Source organism: Henckelia pumila, chromosome 4 (genome assembly GCF_033568475.1).
Source record: "Henckelia pumila isolate YLH828 chromosome 4, ASM3356847v2, whole genome shotgun sequence".
NCBI classification, from domain to species: domain Eukaryota; kingdom Viridiplantae; phylum Streptophyta; class Magnoliopsida; order Lamiales; family Gesneriaceae; genus Henckelia; species Henckelia pumila.
In genome coordinates, this window is record NC_133123.1 from 139603465 (window position 1) to 139619162 (window position 15698).

General features: G+C 36.1%; 1 protein-coding gene, 1 non-coding gene and 1 pseudogene across 2 annotated transcripts; all 3 read left to right on the forward strand.

Moving 5' to 3' along the window:
* The first annotated feature begins 1066 nt into the window (after nucleotides 1-1066).
* LOC140861885 (uncharacterized) lies at nucleotides 1067-2619 on the forward strand. Its single transcript, XM_073264887.1, has 2 exons — nucleotides 1067-1903; nucleotides 2590-2619. The coding sequence occupies exons 1-2, from the start codon at nucleotides 1067-1069 to the stop codon at nucleotides 2617-2619; spliced, it is 867 nt and encodes a 288-aa protein (XP_073120988.1).
* A 3497-nt stretch (nucleotides 2620-6116) lies between these two features.
* Nucleotides 6117-10842, forward strand: LOC140863991 (uncharacterized; annotated as a pseudogene).
* A 4379-nt stretch (nucleotides 10843-15221) lies between these two features.
* Nucleotides 15222-15327, forward strand: LOC140869957 (small nucleolar RNA R71). Its single transcript, XR_012146944.1, has one exon. It is a non-coding gene; the product is annotated as a small nucleolar RNA R71 (small nucleolar RNA).
* Nucleotides 15328-15698: the final 371 nt, after the last annotated feature.

The window sequence follows — 15698 nt, forward strand, 5'->3', positions numbered from 1 at the left end:
TAATTTTTAAAATTATTTATTAATTATGGGCTTTAAGTTAAGATTAATGGGCTTAGAGTGAGTGATCAGCAGTCTGGACCAACCCATGAAAATAAACTAAGTTCGGAATATGTATTTAATTATTTTTATGCATGAAGTCTATTTTAAGTAAAAGTATATTTATTATTAAAATTAATTAAATATATATTACGGACATATTTTAAGTGCATGCATACATGAAATATTTTATGATGTGTTTATGATTAAGAATTGAGCATGAAAAATATTTTTATGGAAATTGAAGTGATGTGACAGCATAGAAGTGGTTTTACCACTGACACAGAGGTAGTTCTACTACCGGCATAGAAGTGGTTTTACCACTGGCACAGAGGTAGTTTACTACCAGCATAGAGGTGGATTTATCCACCGCCACGTACGATGGTTCTTTAGACTGATCAGTCGGCACAGTTATTAGTAACATTCATGGATATGACCATACTCAGTTTTTTATGTTTATGACATGCTCAATTATGTTATGTATGTTGAAGATTGTTATGTTATGTTTATGATTTATGATTCAGCATTTATGTTATGAAAAATGTTTACATGCATGCTCATGTACATGTATATGTATTAGTATCTACGTGATGCATTATTTTAACCCTTGTTATAAAGGATTAGACATGTTGAGCCCCTAGGCTCACTACGCTTATATGGTGCAGGTGAGCATGATGACATTTATGTAGCTCCTACCGGTGGTGAGGACGTATGAGCTCACGGAGCAGTGGACCCCGTGACCGTCGCAGTTATTTAGTCCATTATGATGGAATTTTGAAACATGTTTTATTTTATTATTATTCCGCATATGAGATTTTTCAGCAGCATTGTTTATCATTTTAAATTGATGCATGAAACATTTTTAAGGATTTATTTATTTATTTAATATTTTTCAGGTTATTTAAGAAATATATGTTATTTTTATATACATATATGTATGGGCGTATATGTATAGTATTATTTAAAAAAAAAAAAAGTTTTTCCGCATTTTACTAGTAGTAGGCGTTTCACCATCTTTGTGCAACAAGCTATGACAGTCAAGACAGAGGAGCAAGAAGTCAAGGTAGAGCACACACCAGAACAAGTAATTCTCTCTCCACGCAAAGGCAAGAAAGTTAAGGAAAATGACTTAAATTCTAATGTTGATATTTCTAGTCTTCCTTTTCCCCAAAGGGCTAGGCAATTAAATTTTGATCATCAATTTAAAAAATTTCTTGAAATTTTCAAGAAACTCCATGTTAACATCCCTTTTGCAGATGCCCTAGCTCAAATATCGAGTTATGCTAAGTTCTTGAAAGAAATTCTATCAAATAAGAGAAAGCTAACCAATTTGGATACCGTGATTTTGAATGAGGAATGTTCGGCGGTACTTCTAAACAAGCTCCCACCAAAACGTCAAGATCTAGGGAGTTTTTCTATACCTTGTGTTATCGGTAGTATTTCGTTTGATAAGGCTTTATGTGATCTAGGTGCTAGTATCAACTTAATGCCATATTCACTTGCAAAAAAATTGGGTATAGGAGTGATGGAACCTACCGCTATGTTCCTCAAGCTTGCTGATAGATCAATTAAATATCCTAAGGGAATAGTGGAGAATGTGTTGCTTAAAGTTGATGAATTTATCTTTCCTGTGGACTTTGTGGTACTTGATATGGATGATGATCGTGAAACTCCTTTGATATTAGGACGTCCATTCTTGGCCACCAGTAGAGCATTAATTGATGTTCAGAAGGGGGAATTAATACTTAGGTTGAATGAGAAGAAAGTTGTGTTTAATATGTTTAAAAATGAATCCTCTTATCCTAAAGTCAATGATTATTGTCTGAATATTGATGCTCGTAGTACATGTGTAGGTAGCAATGTTGAGGTATGAAATGAAGTGAAATTGTCCTCTTTGAAGACGAAAGAATTAACTGCAATCTCGCAAAATCCAAAATTTTCTATCGAAGAGCCTCCTGTACTTGAATCTAAATATTTGCCCTCTTATTTGAAATATCTAACGTTGGAAGATTCAAGTATACCTGTAATTGTGTCATCTTCTTTTACAAGTAGGGAAGAATCAAAGCTTGCTAGGCTCTTACGGGATTATATTTGCTCAAGGGGTGGAGCATCGATGATATAAAAGGACTTGGACCCATAGTGATGGTGGATGACAGCATAGGCAGAAATCGTGGTGATAAAGGATATATATCCACGACATCAAATGATCCACCTTGAAATTGAAAGGGAAGCACAGTCGGGCTATAGACTATAAATTTAGCGCTTGCTGGGAGGCAACCCAGTTTATTTTCCTTTTGTTCTTTTATTTTGTTTTGTTTCGTTTTTATTGTTTAATTTATTTTAGTTCTTTTTTAGTTAATCTCAGCGAATTTTTGTGGGTGCAGATTTTTACTGAATCGGAGTAAATCGATGATTGAGGAGGAGAGAGCGCGCGTATTGTTGGGCGTCTTATCATTCAGGCTGTCGCCTGCCCCTTGTGTTACATGGACGTCGACATTTTTCAGGGAAGTGCTTTTGCTATTACTATTTTTTGCTTTATTTTTTTTTTATTAGCTTAATACTGAGGACAGTGTCGCATTCTAAGTGTGGGGGTAGGTCATTCATTACACTCTGTTTCACGGCACTTAGCAAAAAATTTGAAAATAAAAAAAATGTGCACTTGTGGTTTACATGACATACCAATTAGTTTGCTAGATTTTTGACCGCCTGAGAAATTGTTTTGTGCCTAGAACTGAATGAGATTAGCTGTAGTTGCAAGGAGAGACTTTGATATGAACTAGTTTTGCATTGAATTTATGAGACATCCTTCATGCACATTTGTCAGACTTATGCAAATTAATTGTTAATTGGGGAGGGGTGAACTCGTGAAAAAAAGAAAAAAAAGAAAAAAAAAAGAGATAACAACTTCATCTGAGCCATAGATAAGTGATTGAAATCCTAATCACCAAAGTCAAGGCTAAGTATGCAGATAAAATGGGGTTGAAGCTTCATCCGGGCTATAGACGAGGGGATTAAAATCCTAATCCTATCAAAGTTGTAGCTAAGTTTGCGGATAAAATATGGGGCGTTGAAAAAAAAAAATTTGATTGGTGAATAAACATGAGAGATCCTTAAATCGAAAAACTTTTGAGGAGTATAAGTTCTGACACTCACACTACACACGTCTCATTCTGTTGATCTTTCCTGGGTAGTGTTCGAGTTTTGAATTGTGACGAAAGCGAGGCTTGTGATTTTTGAAGTATGAGCTTTTGATTGGGTGTGACGAGATTTGGTAGATTGAAAGGTTTTGATTCTGCCACTTTGTGTTGTAAATCATTTTTATTTCTCATCTCTAATTTTCTTCTAATTTGTTCGAGGACGAACAAAAGCTAAGTGTGGGGGATTTGATAAGCACAAATTATATCTTTTATTTGACGCTTTATTTTGTCGTATTCGTGCTTATCTGGAATTTTTTATTCCGACTTTTGCGCCTAGATCGTCATACTTTTATATGTTTGTAGGTTTGACTAAAAGTTGAGAAGGCTTAAATATTGAAGAAAAAGTCAAACAATGCGATGCCACGTCGGAACTTAACCGAAAAACACGGAAAAATCCTAAGAAGCCAAGAAGAGAGAGAAAAGGAAAATACACGGACCCCGTGCATGCTCTGGAAGGGGGTCTGTGCATATTGTGTAAAAAGAAGGATTCGGCCCAGTTTAATATCCGGACCCCGTGCCATTTTTTGATCAACCTCCGTGCCTATGTATTGTGAAAAATTCGAGACAGAGGACTTCCGGAGGGGTATCCGGACCCTTATCCGGGGTCCGTGTAGTTACTGTTCACAAGAAAATTTAATATCCGGAGGTGTATCCGGACCCTTATCCGGGGTCCGTGTGGTTCGCATATTTGGAAAAAATATATATTTCCAGAATTTGAAAATTTCGGAATTCTATTATTTGGAGGCAATATTAGACATTATTTGGGACAAAAAATAGGGCTTTTGAAGAGACATAAAAAAGGGAATAAATCCGAATTGAAAGGGACTTTTGATGGGGAGACTTTTGCCAGATTTCATAACTGACGGCTGAGAGCAGAATTGAAGAACACAAGCGAGATTCGGCACCATCGCTGAAATTTTATTTATTCTTCTTTCTGATTTATTTTGTCATGAATTCAAACATGAAACCTTTGTTTGATTTTATTATTATGGAGTATTCGTCTTTTGACCGGGGCCACGATAGGGCCAGACTATTGATTTTTGTTCATGGAACAGATTGATTGAATTTTGATTTATGAAATATTTATTGATTAATATTTGTGCTTATTTCTTGCTTTTAATCTGACCAATTAATCGCATGTCTGTTGTTAACTTCTGGATTTGAAAAAGAAAAGATTGAAATTAGCTTCAAAAATATTGATCAACACATGGTTAAACCGACTAGAAATAGTATTCGGTTTCAGTGTGCGATTTTAGGAGAAAGCTGAAATTCCATAACTCGTGAATGCATTTTTGTTTAATTAAATTCAATTAGAAATAATTGGACTGTTAAATGAAAATAGGATTATTAATTCTAGAAATAGATTGATAATTATTCTAGGGAATTTTGTCGTGAATATGAATGAGTTTTGTTTGATTAAATCCAATACGTGGCAATTATCGATGTCTGGTACCGTTGTGTGTTCCTGGTAATTTTTCTAAAATTTGAATCAGTCTTAAAGCTTTCCTGCTCATTTAATTTAATTTAAACTTCTGCTTTAGAATAATTTATTTTATTTTAATTAGTAGTTAATTTATAAAAAATCTCTCATTTTAATTAGACTAGATTAATTTAAATAGTCTATATCTTAGTATTTAAACATTAGTCTCTGTGAAATCGACTTGGACTCCGTCCAACTATATTATAACTTGACCTAATTCACTTGCTAGAATTTTTCCCAACCGAAATCGTCGGTCAATTATCTCACGGAAGTAATATTTGAGTTAAATAAAACATATAAATATACTAGAATAAAACACAAATTAAACCAATCAAGTACAAGTTCTATGAAGAACTTTTAATATACAAGTTTAGACTTTTTATGGCACATCTCTCAAGCAAAGCTTATAATTTTTAAATAATAAACATCAAAGTGTGCATATGAAATTCATATAATTGTCAATAGGTCTTGACCTAGTGGTTAAGACTTAAAACTGAGGCTCTGAGGCCACGAGGTCTCAGGTTCGATTCTCGCTGACTGCGGGTAGATTTTCTAATTTATTTAGATAGATTTAAGTATTTTTCTTGCTCGAGAAAAGCACGTCTCGAGTCCATGCTCAAGTCTCGTCGATTGTGCGGGCAAATTTTACTCTTTAATGTTGTAATATGATGTAATTTCGAGATTCGATGTAATTTCTACTAAAAAAAATCATATAATGAGAAGAAATGACAAAAATACAAGGATGAGACTCATCTGAGTGAAGATCAACTTTCATATTATTAACAAAAAAATGGAATGCATATAAAAATTAATTTATATATATAGATTTCTTGAATTTTAAATATTTCAGTTTGATTCAAACTGTCGTGATTATTAATAATTGGGTAATGCTATGTGTACACAAAGTCTTACACGTTACGTTATACATGATACTTAAAATTACATGATTATCCTACATGTATTTTTGAAAGATTTTTTCCAAATAAAGTGCAAGGATAATCTATAGTTTTAAGTACCATGTGTAACCCAACGTGTAAACTCTGTGTACAAGTAGCATTATCTTAACTAAAATAAAATTTTATTTAAAGAAAAAAAAAGGCAAGGGCAATCGAGTCTTTTCAGAGTTGACCACATAAGATACCTCGAAAAAGGGGTAATCTGAAAAGATACGAAAAAGGAGCATTTAAGGTCCCCTTTTAGCAAACCATGGCGACACAATCCCCACAAATGGCAACATTTACTCACCATTCAAACTGATTCAACTACCTTTGTAGATGCTAAATTAGTCAAAATATGTTCACATGCACTCGCCATGCACCCAACATTTTCTGCATTTCACTGATATTTATACGCTACCGAGGCTTCGTGATGCATATCTACAAACATTTGGACATTTTATAACTCGATCGAACAAGATTCTCTTTTGCCGATAACTTTGTCTTGCAATGGGATCGCTCTCCACCTTTGATGAGCCTCTGTTTTACCCAACTTCTCGTCGAGATGAGTCCATGGTTGATAATTATCACGGTGTTTCGAGTTTGATTATGGTCCATGATCCTTATCGATGGTACGTAGTAACTTCACGTAGTTTCGAGTTTGATTATGAGTGCGTTTAGATTAAGAAGCTAGAGCATATGAAAAATGCTTTTATATATAGTTTTATATGAGTTTGAATGGGTCATGTTGTATCTACTGCTTTGGAACATTGTTGAATCCGATTGTCGTGCAAATGTTTGGAGTGTTTTCCCTGTTCTTTTAACGAGTATTTTCTTGATGAATTGTGATTGGCATGATTAGGCTTGAGGATCCTGATTCAGAGGAGACAAAAGAGTTCGTGGAAAACCAGATGATTTTGGCAGACTCTGTGCTTAAAACATGCGAAACAAGGGAGAAGCTTCACGAAAATCTTACGAAGCTATATGATTTCCCCAAGTATGATGCTCCATTTCGAGCAGGCGACAAGTACTTTTACCTCCACAACACGGGGCTTCAGCCGCAATGCGTTCTTTATGTTCAGGTTCTTGATAAAAAAATATATATATAAAAAATAAATTGAACTTTCCAACGTTTTTTGAAGTTTTGATTGTTGGTTGAATTGGTTTGCATTTTTCTCTGGTGTTGTTCTAGGATAGTTTGGATGGGAATTCTGAGATTTTACTTGATCCAAACACATTAAGTGAAGATGGAACTGTGGCACTAAATATGTATGCAGCTAGTGAGGATGCTAAGTACTTAGCTTACAGCACTAGTTCAAGTGGAAGCGATTGGGCCACCATTAAAGTTATGCGGATTGAGGATAGAAATACCGAACCTGATATTATTTCTTGGGTAAAGTTTGCAATTTTAATGTACATGTATGTTATGGACTTTAGGGAAAGCTGTGATTGAATACGTTTTGATCTACGGCATTGGATCGGGTTTTTTCTTATTGAAACGAGCATGATGCGATATTTGTGTTAACAGGTTAAGTTTTCAACTATATCTTGGACACATGATAACAAGGGTTTTTTCTACAGCCGATATCCAGCTCCTGAGTAAGTGATAATTCCATCAGCAAATTTTATCTGACTTTTCTTGGATTATTTGTGGTGTTTGCAAAAGAAACTTAGCTTCTGAAGAATGGAAAAAAAAATCATATAATTACAAGGACTATAAATTGGCTTTGTTGAGATGGAGAATGTATGGAATTTCATGAGTCATGGATTTTTAAATGGTTATGATATGATCTATTGCATTGAAGATTCATCGGCCGGCCCTTTTTATGGTGTGTTAACTGTCAATTGTTTGCGTTGAAGTGATGGAGACAAGTTGGATGCTGGAACTGAGACCAATGTCAATCTACATCATGAGTTGTATTATCATCTTTTGGGAACAAGTCAGTCTGAAGATATCTTATGTTGGAATGATCCCGAGAATCCGAAACATACTCGATCGGCCTCAGTGACAGAAGATGGGAAGGTAACAAAATTTCACTGCATTATACATTATTCATGGTCGGTTGCAAACTGGTTATACCACTGTAATTTAGTAGTGCAGTAGTGTTATTTGTGTGCATCATTAAGTGGTTCGTGGACAGTCGTAGAAATATGGCTTCAAAAATTTAGTAACCTTTTCATTTAAAAAAAGAAAGCCAAATTGAGACTTCCCACAAGTGACAGCATACATCAATTTTGTCAATGCACATGTTTTAAAGTTTCAGCAAAATAAGTTTTGCCTCATGCACAAATTCTAAATAATGGAATTTTTGTCTAAAAATTAGTTAAATGGCAGTCCAGTGTTAGAGAAACCTCTAGACAGGTTATGATTCTGCGGTAAACCTGTTGTTAGTCTTTCTAAAGTTAAGTGTTGCTATGGTACATTCGTAGTGTTTTTTCGAGTATTGTTATTTTTCTTGTATTTTAATTAACTACTTTTTTATTTTATTTTGCAGTATATCCTGTTATATACTCAAGAAAATTGTGATCCTGTCAACAAGATTTATTACTGTGACATAACGATGCTCCCAAATGGTCTTGAAGGCTGCAAAGGGAAAAAGGAGCTGCTTCCTTTTGTAAAGCTTGTAAATAATTTCGATGCCTCTTATCAATACGTAGCAAATGACGATTCAATTTTTACATTTCTTACTAATAAGGATGCTCCTAGAAACAAGCTAGTCAGAGTTGATCTGAAAGAGTCCACTTCTTGGGTGGAAATACTTGGAGAGAATGAAAAAGATGTGCTTGAATCTGCTGTAGCTGTGAATGGAAATCAAATAATAGCGAACTATCTGAGTGATGTGAAAAATGTTTTGCACTTGAGGGATTTGCATATAGGCGCTCTTTTATGCCATTTACCGCTTGATATTGGATCAGTATCTCAGATTTCTTGTCGGCGTAAAGACTCCATTGTCTTTATTGGATTTACAAGCTTTCTTATCCCGAACATCATATATATGTGCAACCAAAAACTAGAGGTCCCACAACTGAAAATCTTTCGAGAAATTGTTGTTCCCGGCTTTAACAAGAAAGAGTTTGAAGTCCATCAGGTAAATAAGATATCAGCCAGTTGGGATTAAATCCAGAGACATGTTGTGGTGGCTTCACATAAGCGTTGTCTAAGTTCTCGGATTTTAGGCTTAATTTATTTGGTAATTTATTATCTTTCTTCAGCTCACTGGATGTTCTTTTGTCAGGTTTTTGTGCCTAGCAAAGACGGTACTAGGATTCCAATGTTCATAGTGGCTAGAAAGGGTATTTGCCTGGACGGATCTCATCCATGTTTGCTGTATGGATATGGTGGATTTAATGTCAGCATTACACCATATTTTACCGTTGGTCGTATTCTGATTGCAAAGCATTTAGATGTCTTTTGCATCGCAAACATTCGTGGAGGGGGAGAGTATGGAGAAGAATGGCATAAAGCTGGTGCCCTTGCAAAGAAGCAGAATTGCTTTGACGACTTCATATCAGCAGCTGAGTATCTTGTGTCAATCAGGTCTACTTCTCATTGTGTATTGAAGGTGGAAGCAATGGCGGCCTTCTTATTGGGGCATGTATCAATCAGGTCTACTTCTCATTGTGTTTTTTTTATTTTTATTTTTCTCCACTTCTACTTGTTTTTGTTTTATCTTTTACACATTTTAGTCTAATTTCTTCAATTCGAAATTCAAAATGCTGTGATTGCAGAGGCCTGATCTTTTTCAGTGTGCTCTTGCTCATGTTGGTGTTATGGACATGCTAAGATTTCACAAGTTCACCATCGGTGAGAACAAACTTGATAAAGAAGGCTGTTATTTAATAAACCTTAATTAGTTTTGAGATTTGTTTCTTCTACTCTTAAACCAGGCCATGCATGGACCTCAGACTTTGGCTGCTCAGATAATGAGGAAGATTTCAATTGGTTGATCAAGTGAGCCATTTTACCTCCTTCAGAACCTTCTGCCCCAGTGTACAACTACCTAAAATTAGGCTAGTTGTATGAACTGTCACTTCGCAATGATCGTTAGTGTGAAGGTTTCCAGTGCAGTATTTCATGTTGGCATTGGATAATTTACAATTTGTATATATTTTGTAATCTCTGGTAAATTATAAATCTTGGCCTTCTAGTTCGCTTGAGAACTAAAAATGGCTTTCATGGAATAAATGTTGATGTCTTCATTCCCACTTAGAGAGAGCTAGACACAACTTTTGTTCTGCTACTTTTGTCTCACGTTTCACTGCCACCTCTCCACAAGATAGCAGAATCTTGCTTGGTCTGATGTTAATTTTGATCGTCCTTTTGCATTTTCCTTCAGGTATTCTCCCCTGCATAATGTTAGGAGACCATGGGATAAACCTTCTGATAAGGTTATTCAGTATCCATCAACCATGTTATTGACAGCTGACCACGATGATCGTGTTGTCCCATTACATTCATTGAAATTATTAGCAGTGCGTCTTCTATCTTTGAGTTTTTAAGTTTCTTTATTTTGCCAGTTTTCCCTACTATGTCATTGTTTGTTCCGTTGGTGGGTCATTTCATTTCGTCAAATCTTCCTTCGTTCGTTTGTTTTACAGACCATGCAACATGTGCTATGCACAAGTAGAGAAAAAAGTCCTCAAACCAACCCAATTGTGGGACGCATAGAACGTAAAGCTGGGCATGGAGCAGGGCGACCAACACAGAAAATGGTAACACATACATATGCTGCATTTTCATTCCTTGTGTCAGAATGGTGCTGGTGTTTTGATGACTGATTTTTAAGCCACTTCGTATCTCAGATCGATGAAGCTGCAGACAGGTATGCCTTTATGGCAAAGATGTTGGATGCACCCTGGATTGACTAGATCGTGCCAAGAATCGATACACACGATAGACAACTCTTTACATGGAAGGCAACTCTGTTCTAAACAAATGGACAATATCACAGGAATGAACTAACCCAAGTTGAGACTCATATTACATAGTAGAATATCTTCCCACCGGAAAGCAGAAGATCTTTTGCCCCAGACTCAACGAACACGTTCTAAAAATTGGATACCTCTTTATACTTATGATGCATAGATATTTTTAAAATGGTCGTGTACACATGCTATGTTATGTTGGATTTCTCTTGTTATGGATACTTGATGCATATTTGTTGCGTAATTTTGTGCCCGCAAGTGCGCGGTGTCAAGTTTTAATATAGAAAATGAGTCCAAGTCGATCCCACAGAGAAAATGAATAAAATGATATTATATTAAATATTTGCAACTAATAAAATCTTAATCCTATGTAGAGCTACGAGAATGATTTGAGTTTATATCAAACTAAAATTTGCAATAAATAAAATTAATTAACGGCGAGTTCGCAAGACGAAAATTCAATGAGAGACAAATTCTAGAGGTTTGACATCACTTAACTATCCACCAGTTTAATTCATAAAGAAATCTATATCTTATATTCTTCTAGTTTATTAGTCAAGAATCCCTATTATTTTCTACTACCTCTCTCGAGTGTCAAGCAGAAATTCGTATTCAATAACAAACTCAGTATCTCTATCTAAGTTCAACTATTAAATCCGATAAATAGCACAATAATTCTTACAAAGGCTTCAATGGAGTTATATGCCTCTCGAACAATATAAACACCAAAGATGTATTTTTCTATGTCGTATTCAAAATCTCCTCTCTCGAGTGATAGATTCTAAATAAAATATCATTCAATCTATGGCCAGTAAATTGAACGCAATCAATTCAGGAAAACACAAATAAACCAAATGAATAATTCTAATATATCAATCAAAATATTACGTCGTCCCTCTAGACAAAGAAATTAGTTCATAATGAAAATAAAAATCAAACAAAGCATGTTCTTGAACATCATTCAAAAATTAGGAGAAAGAATGAAATAAAAACGAAGGTAGATGATGCTTCTCCGTCTCCGGTAGTCACTTCATCCGTTTTCGTGCCAAGAATGCTTCTTCTCCCTTTTCCTTGGTCTCTAGCCGTCTCTAGCCTTCAAAAACTCTGAATACTCTCTAAACCCTCGTATCCTCCATAATAAGTCATAAAATCCCTTTTAAAACTTGATTAATGACTTTCCATATTTTTGGAGACTGCGCAGCGCTGAAGCGCTAATAATTCGGCGCTGGGGCGCTCAAGTTTCGTATTTTATTTTTCAATGACGGACGTCTAGCGCTGGAGCGCTCAAAAGACGGCGCTGGGGAGCTTAAGACATGAAATTACGGGCGCTGGAGCGCTGAAAAACTAGAGCTGGGGTGCTGAAATTTCGAATAAAATTCTTTTACTGAGCTACAGAAAAGCGCTGGAGCGCTCCAAATGAGGCGCTGGGGCTCTATGCCTTTTGTCCAATGCGCAGTAATCTTGAAAAAATCATATCTTAAGTTCTAGCTGTCGGATCGAGCTGAAAATTTGACAGCAAGTTTAAAACATCCAAAAATTCAATTTGAACGGTGAAGATTGGATTTGGATGTCTGTAGAAGCTCCAGTAATTTTGTAAACTTTGCTGTCTATAATTCGTCTTTCCACTTCTTCTTGCTACTTTTCTTCAAATCATTGCAACTCATAAAAACAACAACAAATATGCATAATATCCACTCGATACATCACAAAATCCAAGTCAAATCATATATAAATTAAGTGCATAAAATGCACTTATCAAATCCCCCCAAACTTAGACTTTTGCTAGTCCCGAGCAAAATAATAATGAGCAATATAGTCGACCTCTAAATTTATACATTCCAAGATTCAATACACATGTCGGCTAATTTTCTCAAGAGTTCTCGTGTGTGTGTGTGATTTGCCAATCTCATCTACCCACCTAACTTTCGATAAAATCATGCAATCCGTAAGCTTCATAATCAGCAGGAGATAAGCATCCATATATATATCAATGTAAACAAGGACTCATGATGCAAAGCAAATGGAATTGAAAATTTTTAATTTGTGCAGGATTATGAGTAGCTAAATTTTTTTTATTTGCATTGTCAAACATTAGTCTTGGCTTTCTTCTACTCCATACATCTCCATCTTTATGCCTTGTATTTGGACTAGAATTTCAATCCTTTTTTTTTAAGGCCTCCCCTCACCTTACTTTCTCCGCCATTACTTTTCTTTGAACTTTTTAGCTACTCAATTTGTTTTGGATTTTTCATGAATATAGAATGGCTAACAAATGAATAATGGCTAAAAAGGCTCAACGAATTCAAAAATGCCTAAATCACTTCTGTGCTCTTAAAAATCTACCTCAGTTTCAAGTAAAAATCACAAGAGTTAAGAATCAAATCCTCTAATCCACATCACAAATCCACATAATTTTTTTTCTAATTGCTAGAAGTATCGAAAATCATGGCATTCGTGCATAAATGTGAGAACTCAAGATTAAATATAGCTAACATAAAATTTTTCAGCGAAAAAAAAATTAATTTTCATCATAGGCCAACACAATTACAACATCATGCCTTCAACTCCAACTAACTCATAAAAAATTTCAGATTTTCACAATTTTTAAACATCCCCCAAACTTAAATTGTGCATTATCCTCAATGTACAGTATTCATTAAAAACAAGGGACACATACCTTAGGCACCAAGCGTCAGTACTCGGCACCATCTTAATCACTCAAAACTCTTCATCGGGGGTGGCTCCTAAACTCTTTCAGCTCCATACTTTTTAACCTACACAATTCAAAATCATTATTAATATCTAGTTTTCTCATGATAAAAATAAAAACAAAAACAACTAAAAGAAAATAAATAAACGCAAAAAAAAACTAGCTTGGGTTGTCTCCCAAGAAGCGCTTAATTTATAGTCCATAGCCCGACTTTATTCCAATTCTAGCCCGGTTCCGCTTTGTTGAGGGTCTTCCCTTTCGCTTTCACCCTCCAAATATATTCAACAACCTTTTTAAACTTTGATTTCTTCTTTGTTTTCTTCTTCTTCTTTAGCACCTTCGGATCATTCTTCTTTGAATGTACCTCATGAACAAGTTTGGGATGACCATCTAGCTTCACAACTCGCTCAATCATGCATAATTCCTCGATGGGTGGATTACTTGATTTCTTGAATATGTTAAAAATAACTCTTTCGCCGTCCACACCCATCGACAACTCACCACTCTTCACCTCAATCTTGGAATCAGCAGTGGCCAAGAAAGGTCTCCCCAATATCAATGGCATATTTGCATCCTCCTCCATATCTAGCACAACAAAATCCGCCGAAAAAATAAATTTATCTATTTTTACCAAAACATCTTCAATGATTCCAAGCGGATATGTGATAGATCTATCAGATAGCTGCAATGCGATCATTGTGGGCTTCACCTCGCCAAGTCCTAAGCTCCTGAAAATAGACAAAGGCATCAGATTAATGTTAGCTCCTAGATCGCAAAGTGCATTATTAAAATAAAAAGAACCAATAGTGCAAGGAATAGTAAAACTCTCTGGATCCTTCAGTTTTTGTGGCATCTTATTTTGGAGCACAGCACTACATTCTTCAGTTAAGCTCACCACCTCATTCTCTTGCAGCCTCCTTTTCTTGGACATCACCTCTTTAATAAACTTCGCATAATTTGGCATTTGTGCCAAAGCATCAGCAAAAGGGATGTTGATATGTATCTTCTTGAAAATATCCAAGAATTTTGAGAACTGCTCGTCCACTGCCTTCTTCTTGAACCTTTGGGGGTATGGAAGATGAGGTTTGTACATCGGTTTCTGCTCAGGTTCAGACTCTTTCTCCTCGACCTTCTTCTCGTCAACTGCAACTTTTTCAAACGTCTTGCTCTTAGATTTGCCCTCTTCATTATCCACTTGTTTCCCACTCCTCAACGTGATAGCATTACACTGCTCCTTGGGATTCACCTCAGTATTACTTGGGAATTGGCCTCTGTTATTATCTTTCAGTGCGTTCGCCAAATGCCCAATGCTAGTCTCCATGGATTGCAATACAGCACCCATGTTGGCCACATGCGTCTCTAAGCTGTCAAGGCGAGTCTCAGTCCTCGCCATCCTCTTGCTCGATTCCTGCACAAAAGTATTAACAACATCCTCCAAAGGAGGCTTACCCTCACCCTTATTTGTATTGTATCCCGGAGGAGGATTCAACACATTATTATTATTTGCATATAAAAAATTCTCCTGATTACGTAAACTAGTATGATATTGATTGGGTACAGGATTACCTCGATAGTTGTTGTCATATTGAGCTTGCTCCACACTCTCAAATCCATCAACAGAATTTACGGCAGTCGCCAGCGATGCTGTCTTAATAGAAACTTGATTGTCTTTGGTAAGTGCAGCCAACTGTGTAGAAATAGTAGCCATCTGAGCAGTCAAAGCAGTGAATGCATCAACCTCATGAATTCCAGCAGACTTCCTTATTACAGATCTCTCACTCGGCCACTGATAACTGTTAACAGTCATTTGCTCAAGCATCTCATAAGTTTGTTCAGGAAATTTAGAAAATATTGAACCTCCAACTGCAGCATCCACAGAAATCCTCGTTGGGCCATTCAAACCATTGTAGAATAACTCAATCTGTTCCCAATCCGGAAAACTATGGTTTGGACACTTCCTAAACAACTCCTTGTACCGCTCCCAAGCTTCATAAAGCTGCTCAAAATCTTGATGTTTGAAAGTAGTGATCTCAATTTTCAGCTGGGCAGACTTGGTAGGAGGAAAGTACTTAGCCAGAAATTTGGATGCCATGTCTTCCCATGTAGTGATACTCTCAAGAGGTAGTGACTGCAACCAACTACGAGCATTGTTCCTAAGAGAGAATGTGAACAATCGTAGTCTGATGGTGTCCTCAGTAACACCATGAATCTTCACTGTGTCAGCAATCTCCAGAAAAGTACGCAGATGCATATTTGGATCTTCAGTAGCTGCACCCCTGAACTGATTCTGCTGCACCATATTAATCAGAGTTGGCTTCAACTCAAAATTATTTGTCGTGATGTTCTGCCGAGCTATCCCAGAATAATGAGTATTGATCACTGGTCGAAAGTGATCTCTAATCGGCACCGGAGCA

Coding starts and splice junctions, on each gene's coding strand:
- LOC140861885 (XM_073264887.1), top strand. CDS start 1,067: ATGACAGTCAAGACAGAGGAGCAAGAAGTCAAGGTAGAGCACACACCA. Junction 1,904..2,589: donor GTGTAGGTAGCAATGTTGAG/GTATGAAATGAA, acceptor TTTTTTTATTAG/CTTAATACTGAGGACAGTGT.